The sequence below is a fragment of the Fringilla coelebs genome (assembly GCF_963513975.1).
Source record: "Fringilla coelebs genome assembly, chromosome: Z".
Lineage (NCBI taxonomy): Eukaryota > Metazoa > Chordata > Aves > Passeriformes > Fringillidae > Fringilla > Fringilla coelebs.
Genome location: NC_140031.1, coordinates 33,559,821 through 33,584,582, shown reverse-complemented (window position 1 = coordinate 33,584,582; position 24,762 = coordinate 33,559,821). Strand labels below are relative to the sequence as shown.

General features: G+C 39.4%; 1 protein-coding gene across 1 annotated transcript in view; it reads right to left on the bottom strand.

Annotated features, from left to right (window-relative positions):
• The window catches only part of ADAMTSL1 (ADAMTS like 1), a gene marked incomplete at its 5' end in the record, with an annotated part of 172,714 nt that overhangs the window by 115,896 nt on the left and 32,056 nt on the right, over positions 1–24,762 (bottom strand). Inside the window, 2 exons of the mRNA XM_084225837.1 lie at positions 4,358–4,484; positions 21,038–21,274. Of these exons, the coding sequence (XP_084081963.1) occupies positions 4,358–4,484; positions 21,038–21,274 (364 nt within the window). The remainder of the gene's footprint in view (positions 1–4,357; positions 4,485–21,037; positions 21,275–24,762) is intronic.

Here is a 24,762-nt window from a genome sequence, read left to right as displayed (position 1 = left end):
TTGTTTTGTTTTCTCAAACTATCCAAAATTTCAGTGTCTAAGTCTTTTGTAACTGGACTTAAACTCAGCACACATTTTGCTCATTCACATCTTTGATATCTCATTGACTAGTAAAGCTAGGAATCTTTCATATCAATACATGATTCAAATTTTCTATTAGGAAATAAAAATATTCAATTTCCAAAAAATAATTAAACACTGTTATTCTCATACCACTTTATTGGTACCATTCTAGCATTCAGATTGAAGATACCCAGTAGAATAAATTATTTTATTGATTTTGGGGAACAAAATAAATGTGTATGACACATCATTTGGCTGTATATATACAGCATTTTTTGGACTGAGTTTGGAAAAACAGCAACTTCAGTTAAAAAAACCCCTAATATTAATGGCCTTTATACAAGCCTTATTTAAAGACAGTCCCGTGCCATTATTATATCTGACTGTCTCAGTTAAAAACTCTGTGCTGCAGAGTTACAGCTCACTGACATGTCACAGAAAACCTGGGCAGTTTAAAGCCCATGTGAGTTTATATTCTCAGCCTGCATCTCCTGCCCCAGGTTATTTCTAGGACTATATTTCACCTGATCTTACAGTTGCTCTCCATTTGAAATCCTAGCACGCTCCATGTGAAATGCAAAGCTCAGTGGGATTTATGCTTATCACAGTTCTTCCTGCTTTCACAAAGCAGAAGCAGTGGGGATTGAAGGATAATTTCCTGAAGTTAACAGTGATAAGGAGAAGACATTTTCTGTGAAGAGATGTGAAACTAAGCAGATTAACATTTAGTCACAGCTCTCCCCAACAATAAGCAGAGAGACAGATTGTTGAGCAGCTGCGTGGAAAAGACACAAAATGCTTTAACAGGTGGTTGATTTTCTCTGGAGACTGTGCATAGGGAAGCAAAGGAAGGTCCCAGATAACAGAGGACAGTGGCTCAGGGCTGAGAAGAAAGTGCAAGGCTTTTAGGCAATAGTTAAATGTCTTGTACATACATCAGATTCCCATGAGAGAGAAGTTTCTTCTAGTTTTGGATTTTTAATTTGGATTTTTAATTTGGATTTTGGACAAATGGTTTGTCGGTTCTCATGATGAAGAATGGAGTTTTTTCTATCTCTCGATTACTACTGATATTCAGTAGAAATCTGGAACTACATGTATATTTGACAGTCATAACAAGAGTAATTATATTTAGAGAGCATTATAATTTCTACAAGTCGCTTATAAACTACTCTACTTTGCTAGTAGATATCAATCCTGTTTTAGAGAAATACTGAGTTTGCACTAGGTGATCAGCAGAATGCATTCACAACTTAGGAGGCTAACTCTCTGGCTTCTTGGTGAATACAAAGAAGCCTGCTTAAATGCATCTTATCTGCATAGGAATAACATACAGAGTTCCCTAAAGAAGATATTAAACAAAAAGAGAAAGATGTATTTTCTGCAGACTTCTAAAGAACCACCCAGGCCACCTAAGAAAAAAGAATATTTCTGAAATGAATGAAGGTTTTTTGTAGCGGTTTTATTATTAGCCTTACAAAAGTATAGGTGCTTTCTTCTTCTTAAAAATGTAGGTTAGAATTCAGCATCACACCACAACCTGCCCTATTATGTTTCTGTCTCTGAAGCAACTGGAACTTGTGTACTATACCTATAAATAGTGGAGAAGCTGTTTCTGTAGGAAATGCTAGATGTTTAAAAGCTCTATGAATTTCTTTCTCTTATTCCTTTACATGATATAAACAACAGGGATAAGGGAACCAGATGTGAGCACCAAGAGAAAATTACTGTAGTATTATGAGCTCAAGACTGTGTTTGGAATGGTTTTGAGATATAAACAGCTTCAGAAACAGCTCTGGAGTGAAGATCAACTGTCCAACCCCTAGAACAGCCCTCAAGATTGAATACTATTCTTAGGGAAACAAAACTCCCAAGAGAGGCCAAATATCTAGTCACTGATGATATCTAGTCACTGATGTACATTTCCACTCTGATTTTTCTAATGCTGCATGTTAGTCTGTCTTTTAAACCCTTGTTTAGACCACAGATAAAGTAGACATAATCCTAGAAAACCAGGATTATTTTATAAAAATTACTTGAAATTTAATAATCAACTAGTGAATCCAGTCATTTAAAGGACTGAATAAATAAAATGAATAAGGCCCTAATTGCAGATTTTCCTGTGTATTTATGTTTATAGTGACAAATAAGCAAGATCCTAACACAGATGAAGTGCCACCAGAGCTGGGGAGGTAAATGCAGAAAATGAACACAATTGATTTTTGAAAGAATTTCAACATTTAAAATCTCAGATTTCCACAACATTTACATAAATAATTTTGAAGTCAACTGCAAAAATATCATATTAATTCACACATGTGAAGGGGATTCATAACTGTGTCTTTAAGATTTTTAAAAACCCAATTAAAAAAAAAGACTTGCTATTCATAGACTCAAATTTCATAGCACTGCATTAAAATATGTATGTTTACATCAGGGAAGGAAATAATGCCACATTATACAGACTGCACACAAAATCTACAATTTTTCTAGCTCAGCATAACAATTGCATACAGGCAAATGTGTCTGAGAAATCCATTCTCTAACTTTTATTCACATTTGTCTCAGTCTCAGTCTGTGCTCTCTGCTATCTGCTCTATTACCTATATAACATTCTTTACATTTTTTGGGAAACCATTGGGAGCAGGTACTGTGTTTTAATAACATTTTAGTCCTGCGCATATTAGTGACTTTATCCTCAGTAGAGAAGAGATGAGCACCTTTTTACCACAAAGCAACTAAAAAACAATTAATTGCTCCTACAGGAAAAGACATTTGCCAAAAAAAAATCACAAACACTATTACATCTCAAATAGCCTGGAGATTTCCTAATCTGTTCCTGCCCATCACAAAAAACTTAACAATGAGGTGAAATTCTACTCCTAAATCTTTGTGAATTATTTTCTTTGTCCTCTAATGTACAATTCTGCTTCAGAATCCTCTTATGAGGATTAGTCCTTTCTTTCCTTCACAAAAAATAGTTGCCCTTCCCTTCCCTTCCCTTCCCTTCCCTTCCCTTCCCTTCCCTTCCCTTCCCTTCCCTTCCCTTCCCTTCCCTTCCCTTCCCTTCCCTTCCCTTCCCTTCCCTTCCCTTCCCTTCCCTTCCCTTCCCTTCCCTTCCCTTCCCTTCCCTTCCCTTCCCTTCCCTTCCCTTCCCTTCCCTTCCCTTCCCTTCCCTTCCCTTCCCTTCCCTTCCCTTCCCTTCCCTTCCCTTTTTTTCCTTCCCCTCTCCCTCTCTCTCAGCAAACACAGAGCCGCACCTGCACTGTGCTATCAGCTACTCTGTGTGCTGTGCTCCACACAATGCAGTTACTCTTTGACAGAGAGAAGCTTTTTAAAAAGCAGCTTTCCCTGTTACAGAACCCACAAATATACACAAATATGCACTGTCTTCGACACATATTGCACTGCTATTTGAATCTTTAAAGTCATGCACTATTCAGCAATTGCAAAGCTGCTCCAGAATGGTAGAGCTGGTATGATTAAACTCTAAGGCTGGGGGCAGGTCTTCAGGCCAGCACATGTGATTCCTTAGGTGTGTCTGTATAGGCATGAAAATACACCTACTTCTTAATCCTTCCTTCAAACTGACAAGACACAGCCTATTCCCATCCCAAAAGTTTTATAGCTCCATCCGTGGTGCTATAAGCAGACTGAAAAAAATCTGTCTGGTTCGGGATACACTAACCCCCTCACTGGGGCACACCACTGGTACTTTACCATTCCCAGTTAAAGCTGGCTCAGCGTGCAGGAAAGGCCATGTTTTTATGTAGGCATCTCTCTCATGCCTGTGTCAGCACACTCTGACAACTTCAGCTCCTCGGTTCCCCGCAGAACTGGGCGACCGTGCTGAGCATGCAGGCACACGTGATGCTAAGAGGCCTTGGAGACAGCATTCCCAGGCTGGCAGCACCAGCCCCTCCGGGCTCCCCTCTGCTGTGGAGCAGCACAAACCATTCTGTTCAGAGCAGTGTGCACTGAGTCCTGTGCATAGCCAGCTAATACAGCCAGAGAGGGGTTGGAAGAGCCGCCTCCTCCTGCCCTCCTGCTCTTCACAAGCAACTAGCTAGCTGAGATGGGGAATATGCTGCTGGCACCTTTCCACAAGCCTCTCTCCAGCCCCACAACCTGACCAACAGTATGAGTAAGGCTGCTTTAACCCAGCCTGCGGGGACAGCTAGACTGAGCATGATTATTCCGATACCTGAGAAAGAGTGGGGTGAAATCTAGCCTGCAAAAAATGAAAACTTCACTAAAAGGGGAAGGTGGCACTCTACCAGTAGGAACAGCTTACGTTTACTTGCAGAGAGCTGGGACTTATACTGGCCTCGAACCAGCCGGCAGGTGGACCCGTCTCCATTGCAGACCCCACAGTTATCTTCCTTGACAGCGCTTCCCAGCTGGTGGTCACAGCCAACAATCTGGCAAGAAAGAAAGACGCGCAGTTCAAGGTGAGCACGTACCAACCGACTGCTCCATCCATCTCTGCAACTAATTACTCCAAATTTCTCTCTTAGCATCTCTAGAGGGCCATAAAGTACCTTAGCAATGAAAGAGGCTGAGCAAATCTGGCTGGCAGTGTGCACTGAAGTCAGGCGAGAGATAGGGAACAGGTTAGTACTCAATGGCTTTTGCAGTCCAGAGGAAGAAACGAGTATTGTTGGAGGTTGTTATTTTAGGGCATTGTGAACATTTCTTGGTCAGAGTCCTATCAGAAATTTCACTCAGAGTTTCACAAAGAAAAATGCCTGAAACAGATAAAAAGACAGATAGGAAGCAGACTGATAGATAAAAGTGAAGGGCAGCATGGATCAATATCGACATGGCTCTGAAATTTTACCTGCTATGCAGCTGGGAAAGCCATGTGGTTTTAATTATGTTTGACAATAATCCCATTCCACACTGTCAATGCCTGTGTTCAGACATTGCAAAAGATCTGATAAAGAAGGCTGGAATGGTTGCAACAAAAGAATAGAGAGTCATTGCATGAATGTAATTATCTGCTCTGAAATTGGCTTTATTCCTACATGGAAATTGTTTGGTTAAAATTTTTAAGAGTTGAATAGATAAACTAGGTTTCTCAGTTTGCAAAAACCTTGTTATTCTGAGAAGAATCAAACAGTAATTTATAATTAGGTACATTTAAAATTAATGAGTGGACCACTTGTTTAACATAGTGTTAATGTAGGCATCCAACTGCATCCAAATTATGAACTTCTTCCATAAACATAATAGAAATCCAAGAAATTAAGGAAGTCCTTGCAATGTTATAATTACCTTTGTAAGTACTAGAAAATTAAAGGCCTTCTAGCATTCTGGCATTCAGAGCAAGCGATGAACAAATATTTGTCTATAACTTCTAAAGAGGTTGTGCTAAGGCTCTTAGCCAAACAGAGAATGTTTATACAAAAACAGATTTTTAAATAAAGTGGTTTTTCAGCTTTAAGTTTTCCCGTATTTCTGAGTTTTAGTTAAATCTGAGAACTGGGTCCTAGAAAATGATGAGAGCAAACAGGGCATTTATCATCAAATCTCATAACAGCTGTATGTGTAACTTGCCCACTAAAACATTCATAGACTAATATTTCTTATTTGTGCAAATCTGAGTGCGCAGAGTCACACATCTCTGCTGGGGTGAGATATACTTCTGAGTCTGACACATGCTCTTCATTTGTCTGTGAAAATACAGGCTTTACTAACTAGTATTTTCTTTTAGCAATTCAATTTCCATTTCTAACATAATTATTTTACTAGCTGTTTCCTTGATTATCTGTCATATTGACAATATAATTAATTTAATTTAAATCATTATAGATTCAAGCTTGATGAAAGCTATCATCAAATTTGTTTGGTTTTACCTACTTCTTCCAGGTCAGAACTGGGTCAAGCCTCCTATGCTTACACACTGTATTATGATCCCCCTAAGGGAATTAATGAAGCCTAAAGAAGCAACAGTCACAAAAATGATACATTTCCTTGCAAAGCTAGCCATATCAAGACTGCAAGAGGTATTTTAACAAATTGGAAACATCACAACAAACAATGGTTAGAAAACTGAAACAAAGACAAGCATATCTTGACTGTGATTGCTCCATACAAAACTTCCAAATACAGATATACCAATTATATCCACAGTAATGTGTAAGATTTCTATTTTTTTTTCTGTATAAGAATATTCCTGTAGGAGCTGAAGCACCTTTGATATACACAGACTGCTATGCTTTAACTTCCATGAATGTCACTGTGTCGAAAAGATGGTAAAAAGGATCATTTGTATGAGCTGAAAACGGTATGTCAATGCCTACAAATCAGATTTTCCTTCAAGTGCACTGGAGATCACTAGCACCCATAGTGAGAAGGGTCCTGCTGGGGAGCCCAGATAACAGAAGAAAGGTCAGAATTCCCTTTCATATCTGCTGAAAAGTTCAGTTTAGAGTGGTACACATATCTTTATGCTTTTGTGTATTTTGAAACGAATACATGAACCATTTGGGTAGGAAATTGGCTGGATCTTAAACCCAGGTATGAGGTAACCAATTAAAAAAACCTCAGCATTTACTACTTGAAAGCATTTTTAACTTTGTGATTCATCAGCTCACATGTTGCCATGGGCTATACCCTGATTAAAGTTAATCTATAAACAGAGCAATTTGGAGCCAGGTCGCAACTTGTGGAGGAAACCACCAGGAAAATCTCAGGTGTGAAAGGAAGTTATATTATGGTTTGTTTCTTTTTTTGAGTTGGATAGCCATTACCAGTGCATGGCATAAAAATATTTCTTCTGTTGAAATGCTGTGTTTCAAATGGAAGTATGAGCAAAGTGGAAGTATGGAGACCTTTGTGATTACTAACATTTCTGTGGTGTGTACAAAATGTATATTAACCTTACTGTATTTGGCAGTGTCTCACATAACTTTATGCACTTAAAAGTTTTGATGAAATTAAATGAATTTCCTATTTGTTCCCAAGGTCTCTGCAGAGATTTTTTTCTTTACTGTGTTAGGTTATCTATTTAAATAGATATGCAGAGCTCTGGGAATATGTATGAAATTTTCATAAAAAAAAAATTTATGAGTGATTAACCAATGCCTGAAATAAAAAATATTCCCAAGTTTATTTCCCTTCCCCTTCCCCTTCCCCTTCCCCTTCCCCTTCCCCTTCCCCTTCCCCTTCCCCTTCCCCTTCCCCTTTCCCTTCCCCTTCCCCTTTCTCTTCCCCTTCCCCTTTCTCTTCCCCTTCCCCTTCCCCTTCCCCTTCCCCTTCCCCTTCCCCTTCCCCTTCCCCTTCCCCTTCCCCTTCCCCTTCCCCTTCCCCTTCCCCTTCCCCTTTCCCTTCCCCTTCCCCCTCCCCTTCCCCTTCCCCCATTATTTAGGGAAATTCTTACATCTTTTGCAGGCAATTACATGAGCTAGAAAGGCTGCTAGTATTTGAAATGGAGTCACTGATGCTTTAATATGAAAAACGCTATTCCAGATCTCTTATATGAGTTTTTAGTAGCTCTTACATGAAAACATTTTGCAGGCTGGACTTTTGTGACAGCAAAAGACCAGACAAGGAAATATTAAAGCGCTCCTGAAAAAAATACGCAGCTCATGAGAGCAATATCTTTTGCCTCTGAGTGGAAGAAGCAGAAGTTTGGCTGAGTTGAGAACATGTCATTTCCATAGCATTATTGTCACTGTCCATCAAGGCTGCAGAGAGCTCATTGAAAAAGGTTATGGAAGGGGTGAAAATATGTCACCACTCGCCAAGAAATCTGCAAAGGGTTAACAAGGAACAGGAAGGCAGAATTGTTTCTTTCAGCATCCACCCACAGCATGAACAAAACACAGAGGGAAGGCTTTAAAATGGCTGTAATCAGAGATGTTGAAGATGCAAGACACTAGGAGAGGCCAGCTACCAAGGGAAGTAGACTGACATGGTCTGCAGAACAAGAAAAGCCTGCCAAGACTAACTGACCTATGGGCATATTCACCTGGTGAGAGGTGGTTGAGGACCTCATCATGAAAAGAAGCACCATGGAAGGCATTGCTACATCAGCAGGGAAACAGTAAGGATACTGTACCTCCGATATACAGCTCAGAGTAATGGGGGACGCAGTTTGAAATAACTTAATGATGTTTTTGAATTAGAAGTCTAGGGAGCATTTCACTCTCTGAAAAGCTTTGAAATGTCAAATCCTTCTCTTGGTTTGAAGCTGGATCTAATGTTGAAATAATGAAGTTTCTGTGGAGTAGAAACTTCCCTTTCCAATGCATTTTAGTTCTGATCTCAGTATATCCTGGGGGGTTTAGGGAGATGAAGTCTTTTTCAATCCATAAAGGTCTGGGAAGGAAGCCCCCACTAGAAAGGAAAATTGATTGCTACAACAAATTGTGCTTGGAAATGTTCTGAAGTAAGCAGTTTTCATACTCATTTCTATTACATGTTAAGCTTTCTCCCCTTAAAGCAGGGTAATGAAGCACAGACTTTCCACACTGAAATCTTTAGAGTTTCAAGTTGCTGAAGTGCGGTCAGAGGCTTGAACTGCACATTGTTACTGCACAAAAATGTCAGAAGCAGCTCCATTAAGTTCCCTGACTATCTAATCCAAACTCCATTAAAATCAAGAACATGTCCTTATAAGTTTGATAAGTTTTGGATGAAGCTCTTATGTGTTTCTAAAGGTGCTTCTATGAAGCTCATTACTATTGTGGTTAAATGTCCCTAAAGCAGTAAAGGCAGATTTTGCAGAGCTCTGGATGTCTCTCTGTATATGGAAAATGTCAGCCATGTAGTACCAGAGTGAGGAAATCACAGGTGAATACCAACTGCCTGCCCAGACCTTCTTCACCACCCCTAAAGTGAGCTGAGTTTTTACTCTCCTTATGGGTTTAGCAAAGAAAGTCTAGCAACAAAAAGCCAGAATAATAACAGCTAATCCCTAGTTGGCCAAGCCTGTATTGTTTTCTGGCATAAGGTACCACAGTTCTACTCAGAGGTAAAGATTCCATAATATATTTTAGGCTGAAGTCCCAGACTTCGTGCTGAGTTTGACTCTCCCCCCCGGCTTCCCCCCAAGCCCCCCCCTTACTCCACTTGATGGCTTATGGGTTGACAAAACAAAAATAAGGATATTCCTGACTCTGAGACACACTGCAAAATAATTTTCACAGGATGCTGCAAGAAAAGAGATGGCTATCAAGTTAGTAGATCAACTGCTTGCATGTTGCTTAAAGGCATCGGGCTACAAGCCCCACAACAGGAGTTGGAACTAATCATTGAGTGCGTGCATGAGTGTTATAAGTGCATGTGTTCCCCTTGTGGACTTGAACTCTGGCTCAGTTTAGCAGACTTTTCCAGAAATAAAACTGGACCAGCAATGACAGGTTCTGCTCCAGCCCTGCTAGTCTGGAAATGCCCTGAAGTAAGAAGTTTTCATAATAATTTCTATTCAGTATTAAGAAATCCTAGGCAGGAAATAATGTAATAAAACAAATCTAGGCAAATTGCAAATCTAGGCAATTATAAATAAATCTCTCTGTTTTTCAAGGGGCATGTCTGAAGTTCAAATGTAAGAAGTTCTGAGAATCTGAGAAAAACAAAGTTGCCCTTCACATCACATAGATATTAATGTGAGGCTCAATGTGGGACTTGTGTGGATTGTCGCTGCCCAGTTGAAAAAGGTTTTGGATCAGAGCCATCATTCCAACTGGGTTCAAAATCCTGTTTTACAGAATCAGCATGAAGAACTGCTCTACTCTTCAAATTACTGGGGAGAGAGCAAGCTTGAGCCTGTACAGCAAACTGGATCTGTGTTGGATCTGTGACAGGAGGACTTGCAGCTTCTGCTGTTGAGGTGTCTGCCCTCCAGTGCACTGATGCCTTTGAGATGACATTTTACAGCCCCAGCATTTTTCTGGCACAGCCTCATGACATTACCCTGTCAAAGGCAATCTTGACCAGCAGCAGGCATGTGCAATCAGTGCACTTTCTTGGTATTCAGGAGAAACATACCTTGCAACTGTCTTGCAACTGTTCAGGCAGTGTGAAACAAACTTCATTTACTTATGAGTACCCTAATTGTTAAATACAGCCATTGGGGTAGCTGAGATACACCTTCCAACACATGAAGCATGGCTGGCCAGACTGTAGATTTGTTGCTGCTGGTTGCCTTATCTACCCCCAATCCACTGCAACCAATCTGTAGATCCTGCTTGTACCTGTCCCACCATTCTCAGGGAGCCAGAGCGCTCTGCTAATAATATATTTGAACAAAGACCTTTATCTAGTCTCACTCAATCCTCACAGCAGACACAACACATTGGGAATCAATGGTCCAGCCAAAGCTCTAGAAGCGAACAGCAAACACCCAGCAGCAGAAGGAACTGAAGAAAAATTTCTGTTTCTTAATTTTCTCTCAGGGAAAAATAAATATAAACTTGCTCTGAAGCTACCCTTGATTTAAAAAATAGAAATTAAACTAATTTTAAAGCTGCCACTTTACTACTTAACTTCTAGATAAGCATTACAGATGCTTGTAGATTGCAGATTACAGTCTTGGATGTGGGGAAAAATTAACTCATTGCATGCGAATTTAATTAGGAGGAATCTTCCAAGACAAAAAAAAAAAAAGATTGAATTTTTTAGGTTTAGTAATTTTTAACCAACCAATTTTTTTGTGTGGGCCGCCATAGGAGAGTCCACAGATGTATGAACAAAGCTCTCTGTAGTTCCTTCTCTGATGATACAGAAATCCTGGGGCTGCTGCTGAGTAAGAGACAACATTTATACAGAACTAATTTCCAAGAGTTTATAAACAGGCAACAATAGGAAGAAGCTTCTGTGATTATTCATGTTCACTTACCATTTCATTTACACTTTGGTTTTCACTGCATTTAGGTTTACATATCCATAATGAGTTGGGAGTAAAAATTAGTTTCTCCTTTGCCCTTACATGCTTGTGTATTTCTTGAAGGAGGAGAAAAGAGCCCCCTAACTTTGTTTTTTTTTCAGCTAGTGCTGTTTAGCAGATCATTACTGAAATACTTGCTTTTCTCCAGAAGAATCACATCTATTGTCTGGATATCTTAGCAATTCCAGGGGGAAGATTTGTCAGTTTTTGAAGAATATTAAAACACTACATCAGAAAGTGATTGCAAAGGCCAATCTAAGACAAAGTTCATCAAGGCAGCTCTCCCTCAGCTTCTGGGTAGCAATGTCCTTGAGAAACCAAGAGTAAATTCTGCCTGCTGGACCTATTCTTATCTCCTAGAACATGAAACACTGATTGTAAAAGCATTTAATTGACACTTGTGAGACATTGCATTTGACTGTGATTCTTTGTAGGCTCTGGTGACTTCATGACATGCTTGAAATAGCCATTCAGAGCACCCTTCTGTTGGGCTGTACAGGCTTCTTTTGTTGGCAGGTCCTCTGTGGGCTGGATCAATGGGGATCCAGCTGCAGAGCTTTGTTGTACCAGCGCCAGCAAAGATTTTCTGGTGCTTCAGCAGTCACATAATCTGTGCTATCAAGGAACAGACATCTTCCACAGTTCAAATTCTTGAGAGAGGCTACTTGTCCCCAGGCCACTGCTGAAACAGCTTAGCTAGTCTTTATGGTACTCCATGCTGCTGCTCAGTGTGTGAGAAGAGTGTGTGCAGGCCCTAGAAGACATTTAGGAGGACAGAAGAAACTGTCTCAATGCCTGCAAAACACCTGTCCTGGGTCTTCCCAGTAACTGGACCCCTTGCCAAAGCCTTAGTGAGAACCACAAATCTGTTTTGCTGAGGACTCCCAAAACTGCCCTGCCATTGCAGATATCTTGCCATCCTCATACAGCAATAAAGCCACTGCACCACTCTAACAACACCTACAAGGCTTGTAGGTGTGCTAAAGAAATATATGAACAGAGATTACTTCCTGGTAACTGAAAGAGAACCCTTAGAAGTCTCCAAGCTGCTCTTTTGGATTTCTTATTATTGTAAAGCCTCCAAATGACAATGCTCCTCCCTCTGCCACCAGCTAAGGGAGCTGCTGTGAGTGCTGCTGGTCAAAGAGGTGTCAGCAGTAGATAACTGGTCAGCACTTGTTCTTTCTGCTGAAAGACTAGAACAAAGTATCTCTGTGGAGGTGCTAACCTCTGTCAGCCTAGAAAGTAAAAAATTGGTAACTCAGGGCAGGGGAGTTCTAATACTGCAACTGAGGATTCTTTCACACACAAAAAATAATCCCATTTCCCTTCCACTCTCCACAACAAAGCTGTTCCTACCTGGAATGATGATAGCAATTTAAGCATTTGGCTACTACTCTTATGAATCATGGTTCTCCACCCCACTGCTTTCTGTCTGCTGGAAAGATGTCACAGTGGGGGAAAAGCTACCTTTTATGCCTCAGAAAAACTGAAATTCATCAACAAGAGAACAAAATTATGATTTGATACCTGCAAAATACTCAAATGGCAAAGCAGTTATTCAGCCCGACACAGGTTCAAAACATATGACCAACAAATCAAGAATTCGGTACTTTCTGAAATGTTATCTCTGCAAAAGACTTCTATGTTTCAATGGACTATTAAAAAAAAAAAAGGTTTACAAACAGGAGGCAGAAATAGCTGAACTACACAAGACTGAAATCCCAGTACTATGTAAGTACCTTGACTTATTTTTCCACAAATAATTTCCTTTTTATGACCTGACTTCTGTCATAGTCTTGGCAGAAGAAAAAGATTATTACTGGAAGTTGTGGTGGGGACAAACCACCTCTAAAATAATACGGGTTGGTGGAAACACAAATGATGCTTGTTTGTAGAGAATTAAAAATAAAACAAAGGCCGTTCATTTCTCTACCTTGTCATCAAACAGGCAAATAACAGCACTTTCAGTCCTCCTGTGTGAGCGAAAGACAGAAACACAGGTAAAAATCTCCTACGGGAAGTTACTGTCTCAGAGTTTTCCCAGTTAGATAATGTCTAAGTGTAGAAAAAAGGGATCTTGTAAAATCCAGCACACAATCCTCCTTGTTACCAGTGCTAAAGGAGGACAAGAAAAGTCTCTAATATTAGGCCAATTAATGTCACAGGGTGGAAAAATGCAGATCAGGGGTTAACATGGGGTGAGATAGACTCCTGGTGTTCTCATTCCCCAGAACTGGAGTTGACTTGAAAGGAAGGCATGCAAAGAAATCAGATCCCAAGCTAAGGAATGATTAGGAGGAGCCATGGGCCCAGCTGCAAATTCCTGTAGCTATGTCCCAGGTGTATCCCACATGGACGGTCAGGGGCCAAGCAGGCTTGTAAGCCTTTGAGAGCCTGCTGAGGTGACCACCTAATCTTATTTTTACCTGTCTCATGCAGGTTTACTGTGCCAATGAGTAAAATTTCCATACACCAGACTCCAAAAATGTGACAGTGTTATCCTGATTAGCTCTGTATTTTGGGCTGAACTGGGAGAGGGTGTGTGCAGCAACAGTTTGTACATTGAAGAGAGAAGGAGAAACTCTCTGTCATGAAGTCATGGTACACAGGATGTACAGCACAGTCACCTGTTTAAAGCAGTGCTGATTTTCCCAGTCTAGACACACACACACACACAGACATACACAGAGCCATTTAAGTATTGGTGTCTCTAGAGCCACACAATAGAACCATGGACTAGTTTGGGCTGTAAGGGACCTTTAAAGTTCATCTAGATCAACCCCCTAGCCATTGGCTGAACAGAGAATCAAAAAAAGACCTCCAAGATCACCAAGACTGACTTCTGACCAGCTACAGGTTAGCTAGAGTTAGCAAAAGGTAACTAAGCTTGTTTGCTTGTTAGCTGCACTTGAATTCACTATGCAGCACAGCTCTTAGGAATCAATAAATCAGAATTTTTAAAACTACCTTCGATATTATGTGGAAGTAGGTCTTTAAATAGAAATTTAATACTCTGTAATTAGTATAGGCATTTCTGGGATGCAGCTTTCTTTAACAACCTGTAAAATTAAGAGAATGTTAAGGAGAAAACTGTCCAGTTTTGTGAGAAGAAATGAAAGGCTGGTTTTGGTCCTGAACAACTTTTTTGTAATAACAAATTTAGTTAACAGCCTTCTTAAACATCCCCAGTTTTCTAATCATTGGATCTGATCCTACAATTAGAGCTATAATATCGTTCATTATGTTATTCTGTCATATAGATGAAGTAATTTTATAGTCCTTAATAAAAAACCCCACCAATAACAATAATAGTAACAGTAATAGTAATAGTAATAGTAATAGTAATAGTAATAGTTATTATTATTATTATTATTATTATTATTATTATTATTATTATTACTACTGAAAACACTCATACAATTAGAATTAGGCTTGTTTGTCAACAGAAGAATAACTTTTCAAGTTTTATGCAGAAAGCAGAAAGCAAAAGTAGAACTCTTTTATCTTGCTTCTTCAGAGAAATTTAAGGAATCAATAGGTCTTTACACTTCTACATGTGCAAGAAGTCGGTGTGAATATAACTCTTCCCAAATACATTTCTCATCAATTTCTTGGACTAGTAGAACTGGTTTTGACTTTTCAGCCAAATGGTGCTGTTAATTGTAGCATCATTATTTTTTTCAGAATTTTCTGCTAAAGTTTACTCTCTCATAGATCATGGCCACACTTTCCCCCTTTGACTGGAAGCCTAACACTGTTTCATCCTTTCAGCAGATAGTTTAGTTATGGACATTTTCAGTGTCTAACCTTTCAACATGAAAATGGTGCAGCTGTCATGATTTTTCACAGAGAAGAACTGATCTTGTCCTGAGCTATGGCTGCAATGTTTAAAGCAAGCCCACAAATCACACACTTCACAGAAGATTATGTGACGTGGTCCCCTGGGATCCCTGGGCTGGAGAGGCTGAAAGGATAGCCGAAGACAAGGGTCACTCTGGTTGTGTGAGTAAAAGAGACTGCCCAGACTGAAAATGTCCTGTTCATAATTGTGACTTCAGGGAAGCAATACTCATTTACATGAGGTGAGGATTTGGCTATGATATTGATGGAACATGCTTTTGGGAAACTGCACAACAATTTATTATTTGGCCACATATTTAATGAAAGCCATAAAAATTACCCCTGATCTGGTGTTATACAGCAACACACAGATTCTGACATCTGTACTGGAGATAGAAGCAGCCTTGAATAATCCTTCATCACCCATTAGAGGAAGCAAAGACTTTCTTGTTCTTCCTTGCCAGAGTTAAGAAAAAGAACATTTTCAGAATTCATACAAGCAGAAGGCAAAAATTTTGTTGAGAGAGAACTAAGTATGAGGACTACGATGACAGGAAGAAGAGAAAGGGATGAGGAAAACAGGAAAAAAACAAAAATTAAAATAGATTATTTCCCTTGCATCAGAAAGACTAAGAGATTGTGACAGGGAAAACCAATAACGCAAAGGAGATTTTGTCTACATTACTAAAAGGAAGGGAGGGAGGGAGGGAGGGAGGGAGGGATGGAGGGAGGGAGGAAGGCAGGAAGGCAGGAAGGCAGGAAGGCAGGAAGGCAGGAAGGCAGGAAGGCAGGCAGGAAGGCAGGAAGGCAGGAAGGCAGGCAGGAAGGCAGGCAGGAAGGCAGGCAGGAAGGCAGGCAGGAAGGCAGGAAGGCAGGAAGGCAGGAAGGCAGGAAGGAAGGAAGGAAGGAAGGAAGGAAGGAAGGAAGGAAGGAAGGAAGGAAGGAAGGTATTCCAACACACGTGCTCAGTGCTGCCCATTTCCTGGGTTTTTTGCTGTGATAACTTGAAGTGTGATGACAAAGAATGAGCTTGATTTTCAATAAAAGGAGGAGCAGGCTGTTCCTGAAGGACTGCACCCTGTGGTAAGCGACCCACATTGCAGCAGCTTGTGAAGAGCTGTGGCTCGCAAGACAGACTTATGCTGAAGAAGTTCATGCAGAACTGTCTCCCCTGGGAGAGATCCCACATTGGAACAGGGGAATGATTCCTCTCCCTGAGCAGTGGCAGGAGCAATGTGTGATGAACTGATTGTGACCTCTACTCCCCATCTCCCTTTATTGCTCAGAGGGAGGAGGAAGAGGAAAGGAGGGAGAGGTAGGGGGGGAAGATGTTTTTTGAGATTTGTTTTACTTTTCCTCTGATTTTTTATTGGCAATAAATTCAATTCATTTCCCCAAGTCTGTTTTGCACATGATAGTAATCAGTGGCTGACCTCTTCCATTCCTTATCTCAACCCATGAGCCTTCAGCTAAAATTTCTCTCCCCACATGGTTGCAGAGAGCAGCTTTGGTGGGTACCTGGCATCCAGCCAGGATCAACCCACCATTCTCCAACTTTGCAGCTTCAACTGTTGTATGCAGAAATTGCTTATACTCTCAAAACCATAAAAAAGAGTTTGAAGTACACGAATTCGTTTTGCAAACGGGGGAAATTAAATTAAACTAGAAACTGGAAGTTTTAAATGCGTTGTCCTCAGCCTACCCATTAATTCTGCCTATAAAGACATTTCATAATGTGGAACTTAAAATCATTATTTCCTTAAAGGCCATTCTATTGACTTCAGCATTGAGGTTCAAGCCAGTTGTAATACACCAATGGGACATATTATAAGGTGAAGTAAACTCAAAATGAGACCCAAAGATCTGAGTAGTAATCTGTATTTCTTTAAAAAAAGGAGGAAAAAAGGACACCTAAATTACAGAGATTTCTATAGAATAAGGGATTTAAAATGTTCAGGAGGAACAAGAAGATTAGGAAGAACTAGAACATAAAACATTCTGAGTTTTATGTTTGAGAAATGATGTTGTTTGGTCTGTGTCATGATGCTTTTAAGAGTAAAACTACAGAGAGAAAAAATATATGTTCAGACGTTAATTCCTATTATTTTCTTAGGTGTTTCACACAAAGAACAAAGGCAAGTTATACATCTCTTCATGGGAAAAATGCATTTATATAATATGGAAAAATGCATGTTTATATAATACAGAGAGAGACAAAATGCTTGCAGCTTGCATGATTTCTGAACTATCACAGTCATGGGTACGGGCCTATGCCTTGTGTATATCTGAATCAGCCACCAAATAACTTCTCCAAAACTCTATCTCCATAAATAAAATTAAAAATATTTTTAAGAATCTCTAACCATACTCCTGGAATGAAAGATTCAGGGATACAGCTTGTTCTATACACAAATTTGCATTACTTGCCCTGAATAGAATCAGATGTCTCTTCTGACTTTAACTACTAAGTGGCCAGGAGGCAAAACAAAGGCTTCAGCTCAAAATCTCATAATTAAACAAAGACTCATAAATACGGAACTAAGGTACTGGTAGTCTTAAACATCCAGACTGTATGAAAAATAAAGGATAAATATGAGAGAGGGATCTTAAAATTTCCAAATACTGCATCTTTTTACAATTACATTCTTGTCAATGGGAGTAAAATCCATCACCTTTAAATCAAGAGTGAGTAGTGAGGCTCACAGAACCAATACAAGTAACCTTTAATTTCTGTAATCTGGGGAACCACACAATAGGCTATGGGTTGACCCAAGTCTTGCATACAAAGAAATATATTCCTATGGTTAGTTAAGATAATTAACACTGTTGTTTGACCTACTGGGAAAAATGCTCTGTGTCCATGTCAGCATACACTGATCTTAATGTCACTTTTACTAATTCAGGACTCTTGCACATAATTAAACAAAGATATGTTTTATGTATAATATTGTATCTCAAGAACATCTTCTTGGTTGCCATAATACTTGGATCAATGCAAGCCAGTAGGAGGGTAAACTTAAAATTGCTTTCATTAGTTTTGCTCTGAGCAATCCAGAAAACATATCTCTTCACCTTCAACATGGCATAATTGTTGCAAAGGACCTGTTATTGTAGAATCACAGAATATTCTGAGTTGGAAAGGGCCCATCTGGATCATCTAGTCCAACAGCTGTTCTGTGGAGGACACTCCAAGTATCAGAACATGCGCCTGAGAGCATTGTACAAATGCTTCTTAAAGTCAAACAGGCTGGTGCTGTGCCCACTTTGCTGGGGAGCCTGTTACAGTGCCCAGCCAACCTCTGGGTGAAGAATCTCTTTCCTTACATCCAATTTAAACCTTCTACTACTCAGCTTCATGCCATATCTCAAAGTCCTGTCACTGGCCATGTGAGTGAAGAGACGGGTATTTCCTTTTCCCCTCATGAGGATGTAGAAGGCCACAAAGAGATTTCCTGTCAGTCTCCTCTTCTCCAGGCTGAGCAGAAAAAGTGACCTGAGCCACTCATACACCTTCCTCTCAAGGCCATTCATCATCTTTGTGACCCTTTGGACACTCTCTAACACTTTCATGTCTTATATTGTAACACCCAAACCAGCCCCCAGCCCTGGAGGTGAGGCTATCCCAGCTCAGGGCAGAGAAGGACAATCCCCTCCCTTGCCTGGCTGGTGATGCTGTGCCTGATGCCCCCCAGGACAGGACTGGCCCTCCTGGCTGCCAGGGCACTGCTGACCCATGTTCAGCTCTTCACTGACCAGGATCCCCAGGTCCTTTATGCAGGGCTGTTCTGCTGCATCTCATTCTCTAATCTGCATAAAAAACCAGGATTGCCCTGTACCAGGTGCAGAATCTGGCTCTTGCTGTTAAACCACATAAGAAACACACTTCACTTTTCAATCTACAGGACCTTATATGGAAGACACATCTTAGGAGACTTCATTTTTTGCAGTTGTGACAAACCATATGTATATTATTACAGTCATCTGCCCCAAATCAATCCGTTCCAGAGACATCTCATGAAAATGTTGCTTTTCTTCCAGGATCATTATAAACTCACAAACTACTGAGACCATGGTTATTATGTTTACAGTATGTCAACCCCTTTAGGTAAGTGGTAGCCTGCAGCTCCTACTGCAAATGAATAGAAATAAATTCTAAAATCACATTTTGTCTTCTCTGGAGTTTACATGCATTCCCTAGAATTACAGAAATAAGAGTATTCACACAAATGTTACAGAGAAAGAGTGCCCCACTGGTTCTTCTATAACATTATGGTTTCCCAATCTTTTAAAATAACCTTTATAGAAGCAATGGTAGAAGATTGCTTTTAGAGGAAGCTCACCATTTATTATGGCAAATTCCATACTCTTTACCATTCTGGACTACTTATGTAGGACTAGCTCTTGCTGTGATAGATGGTAAAGCAATTTGTCTTGTATAGCATATAGTTAGGACATATCTAATTATGGATTTTTTAATGCAGAACCTCTACTGTGACAAAGATATGACAGGCTAACAGGGATACACTGAGACAATAATATTTGGGTTGCTTTAAATTTAACACACCCATTTTTCACTGTGAGGAATACGGTATGAGCATTTATAGCTTAATTTTTTTTGGTTATCCTTAAAAATGCAGTAATTGTAAATATACGGCAAATTTGTTGAAGAAACTGAATGCTGAAGAATATGGGAACTATAAAGTCATCTATGCATTAAAAATTATTCTACCATTTTAGGGTATATAAGAAAAGAGTTAGTTTAACTAAAATTGCTCAGGGACACTAGCACTAGTATATTGTATCTATTCTCAAGCCACAGAGAAATAACATCAGTGTTTATAGTTTTAGCAGTGCATCTACCTTTAGACTTTCAAGTAACAATGTCATGAAAATGCAAATGAGTTTGTTTTAGATGCTTAAGAACTCTGTTTCTAAGGGAAAGCTTTCTTGAGAAAAAGTATGCTTCATATTTGGACTAAGCCAGAAATCAGCCTGCTCGTAAATCCTAGGCCACTATATGCAAAAAACTTTGAATCTTTTCCCCATCCAGATTTTTGTGCTTCTAGTCAAGTTTTTAAAACATTTTAAAACAGAAAACAAGACTAATATAGTCTGTCTCATTAAGCAATCTAGAATTTTGAGATGCATGCCCTTGGTTTAGGTCAAGAGGTCTAGATGATTGCCTTCTTCAGATCACAAATGACATTAATCCAGGAACTATCTACTCTATTTTATTTATTACAGGACTGCTTCTGGCTCAGAACAGAAAATCAAAGAGAAAAGAAATAGGGAGGAAAGCTGCCCCCCCCCAAAAAAGCAGCTGAAAATATGCTAGAAAGCCAACAACACATCAAGTTTACATAGATTTTAAGGTCATCATGCAATGAAACATGAGTCTATAGTCAATTGTCTTTGAAATTTAGGTGTGCTTAGAACCTAACTAAGAATGGTAAATGGTGAAAAAGTCCTCCCCTTCATCAACCAGTAGCCTACATGCAGTTTAGAAGAATAAAGTCTGATGTAGATAGTGCAAGTAATTTAACAAGAAGCAATGATAGAGCACCAATGTATAAATAAAACCACAAAGATAATAAAAATCAAATTAGGATGCAATTAATTTGGTTGAATGACCAAGAGATCTCCACACACTGTGAAGGGTCAAAAAGTCCCCATTTCTCATTGGTAACAAATAAGGAATGCTAAGGTCCACGGAGATGTAGCAGTTGCTTAGTCCCACAGAAAAAATTGCAGTATTTTTCACTTTAGTGCCTCATCTACTGCCATGCAGGTTTCTGATTTACAGGGAGCAATAATCCTCAAAGATAATGCAATTTGATTGATAGACCTTGAGAACTTTGATGTATCTAAATTAAAAGCTACAACATTACTCTATACTTGCTGCTTCAAGTCAGATAGGCTACTGCAGCTAACTATAGAGAACAGTTCAAAAACATATAGAAAAATCCTTCAAAAGAACCCCAAGGGAGCAGCATAAAGCGAGAAAATAATATTTGAGATTATACATGTCTCCCCCTTCAACCCCCATCCCTCCTCAAAAAAAAAAACCTGAAAAAAACCCCAAAACAACAGTAAAAGAAATTAAGTAAATGAAAACAGATTATTAAAATAAAGACTGTAATTACACAAGTATGGAAGGGGAGAGGGAGTGAGCATGTAAGAGAGATCTGAGGAGGGGAGTCATGAGGAGAGGGGCTGAGGCAGGGCTTCTTTCCTTACTTGGCACAAGCCACTGATGCACATATCCAGGGATTCAGTGTAGCACCGTGTCCCATCCAGAACTTTCGGTGCCAGCTCCACAACCAGAGCTGTTCCTCTGGCTTGGCACTTCAGCGAGCAGGGGTTGTCAGGGTCATTAGAGACGGGGAGCCACTCATACAACTGCCCCTGGTACTTGACATCGTTGTGAGCAGAGCACTGCTGGGCACGAAAATCACCTGCTTCTGGTGGGCAGTCCTGCAGAAAAGAAGGAGGAGGAGATCAGCAGGCCTGGTCAGGACAGCCAGTTGCAGTATCACGCAGCTGGCGGCGTTCCACAGCTGCCAGATGGAGACAGTTTCTGCTTAGACAAAAAAGACACATAATTCAACAGATGATTATACCTTTCTTTCTTCTTTCCATGAAGTTATTGGAAGAACACCAAGACCATATGTAAATGGGAAATAAGAAATGCACTGTACATGTCTTAACCACAGCCTTGTGGTTAAGCAAAAGAGGGTCACCATGCTCTCACTGGGTCTCATTCTACTCGTGCACATGTGTGCAGAAATGTGTGTGCACAGCCACTCTGTTCCAGACAGGTTTTACCCTTTGTTTGAGGAGAAAGTAAAAAGAACTATGTGATTTGTTTCTTTATTTCAGCTCTTGCCACTAGCTTTTTTTCTTTTTGCCTCAGAGACATAAATCAGTTGCTGTGGCAAAATGAACCAGAAGCATTTGATATATATTTGCATTTCTTTAAGCTAAGATTTCACTGCTCACATAATTAGGGACTTCCAACTGAGAAGACCTTAAAAAAAACCACCCTTTTTTAATTCTTCAGGAGATTTGTGAGACATATAAATCTAACTCTGAACCCCGTCTACCGATATAAAAACCAAAGACCACTCCTACTGCATAAACTACATTGTTGACAAGAATTTTAGCTTTTCTTACCCACATATACTTTCTTGCTGCCACTTAGCACTGAAGAACATTAAACAGGTTCTCAAGAGAGCAAGAAGAGCTTTAAAATCATGAGTCTTCAGGCAAAATAAACATGAGTTCTTTTTATTTCCTTTCCAGTATTTGATCCTTCAAGAATTATATTTGAAGTCTTCTTTCGCAAGCAACCACAAAGGGTAGGGATTCACTAGGGTTTTCTTAGAAGTAACTTGAATTTCTCACATAATTACAGGAATATAGGAGCTAAGCTTTACAAAAAACATTAAACATCATAAGAACTGAGGCACAAAAAAAGCAAAGTTGGCAAGATGACTACCTCAGATTATTAAGGTTGTGGAGTCCTCCACCTTACTGCCGTAAGGAGATCTGCTCCTGGATGATATCTGGTAAAATACCAGAAGAAATGAACAGTTGCTCCCCTTCAGCTTGAGGACTGTAACATTTTTTAAATCCTAAATCATAGACAATCCTACATGTTGATGGTAGGCTTGGCAGGATAAGTTTTTGATGTACACACAATCACATAACTAGACAAGATAGGATATTTGTATTCTCTGTTTGCCCTCAAACTACTTCTTCCTGTTAGACAATCACTAATGACAAGCTTATTCACAGACTTCTTATGCTCCCAGTCTTATAGCTGCTGAGGGAAAATATCTCTTCTTAGATTTAAATAATCACCTGTGTTTCTCAGATCTATTCTTATCCCTTCATTCACTAACAGTTTTCTTCATTTTTTTAAAAGGGCAAACTATTACAGCTTTGGATGTGAAAGACATGGAGGCTGCATGTCACTTTGTGACATTAATGGATCATTTTTTCTTATTAAAATCTAAAATAAAATCTGAGTTAAAACTAAGCTTTCAAATCTCCTCTCAAAGGAACATGGCACAGTCTTAGCTATGAATTTGTCATTTGTAAGCCCTTGGCTTAAACCCAGGTTAGCCCTTCTGGCCTCTCATTCACTGTTGGAATGTGATTATGGATATTTTATTTGAATGTTGAATAATCTTGGATCACAACATTCCAAACCTTTATTTTTGTGGACTATACACACATACAAGCTGTGGTCTTAGCCACAGATTGTCATCTAATTTTCTTTGCACCATGTGAGGAAATTTTCAATTAATTCACTTTGTGTCTAAGTCTGATGCACCCCAAAAGTAAAGGGTCAAACTCCAGTCAAAAGTTCTGTGATCTAAGTAGAAGGCAATCGTTTTCCTGTTACAAAAGGTTCAATGGAGTAAGGCATAAGAGAAAAAATTATGTGGGTTAAATCTAGCTCTAGAAAAATATGTATCAAAGAGTGATAACCCAGAGCTTGTTTTTCCTTTTTGAAAGTGGAGGTTGAAAGTCCAAGCTTGTAACTGGTATTTTACTGCTGGAGAACTTAGTTTTTCTATCAATATAATGCAGAAGATTAAAAAAAAAAAGCTGCAAATATTTCAGTTTGATTTTAAAATATAAAGAAAAACTGAGGCGCAATCAGGCTCTTTTTATGATCTGGGCAAACTTTTGATACAAGACAAAGTTTGGACTCTGAAGCAAGCAGAAAAATATGTGGGGAATTCATTATTCCTCTACAGCTCTGTAATTAGAGAAAAAGTGGTCTTTATGTCCTGCTCCTATACAAAAGATGGACAATAAGACAGTTACAGCTTGACCCAAGATCTGTTTTAGCTCTATTTTCAAACAAGAAAAGCAGAACACAGTGGCCTTATTTCCTACCACAAAATCTTCTGGTGCCTACCCTTCTGTGAATTTTTCTGTCTGTAATGAATACAGTCAGGTCTATTGGCTTGGCAGATACCCAAGCCAAGGCTCGGTTGCAGAAATTCAAGCCAACTCTCTAGTTTGGTTCAAGCTTGGCTCTACCTTCAGAACTTCCTGGCTTGTAACAGCTTTATTTTTAAAAAGAGAAAAAGGCCCAATAAAGCACACTACACACAAAATTCATAATCCTGCTTTGTACAGAACTCAATACTATGTTTGTTGTGTTGGATTTTACTTCTTAATCAAAGAAATAAAAAACGTTCTTCAACATAACAAACCTTCAGGACACGGCAGGTGACCAGGACTGATGTTAAATACTTCCAGTCTTTGGTATTGTGGTCAAAATAAAACAATGGATTTAAATAGCAGAGCTTGTGCTTAAAAAAGTTTTCATGTGAAACTTGAAGCAATTGAGAATACATGCAAGCAGTCAGAAACACAGTCACACATACTTATCTTGGCACACAGATGTGAAAAAGGGTCACAGCCTGGTACAGAAACTTTTCTCCTGCTGAAATCCTGAATCCTAAATTTACCTGAAGGCATTGGAGATGTCTTTCCCTCAGGAAGGATCTTTTCTTCTGCTTAAAAAAGCGCAAATACTTGCATGTTCATGTATAATACCTACACAAGTGTATAATATTTTTTTATTCCAAAATGGACAGTGCTGAGAAAATTTGTGGTCTGAATTCTGAATACTTCTCATTTTTAGAAGCAAGTCACTGAGACTGAAAATATAGGAATTGTACAAAACTTAGCATATTTCAATTTAAATTTACTATTTTTCATTTGTATTATATGTCAGTGGAGAGCAGAGCCTCTTCGTGCTGACATTTGTGCAAACATATGATCAAAGCCTGATATAAGTTCTCAGCCTATAAATAAGTATTTTAGTAGCTGAGACAGAAGGTAAAGCCAGTGGTTTTTTTGCATATAATTTCAAGCAGTAAATTGCTGTTTTCTTCTAAACACTTTGCACATCTTTAGATGAGGCCACTTGCTGTTTC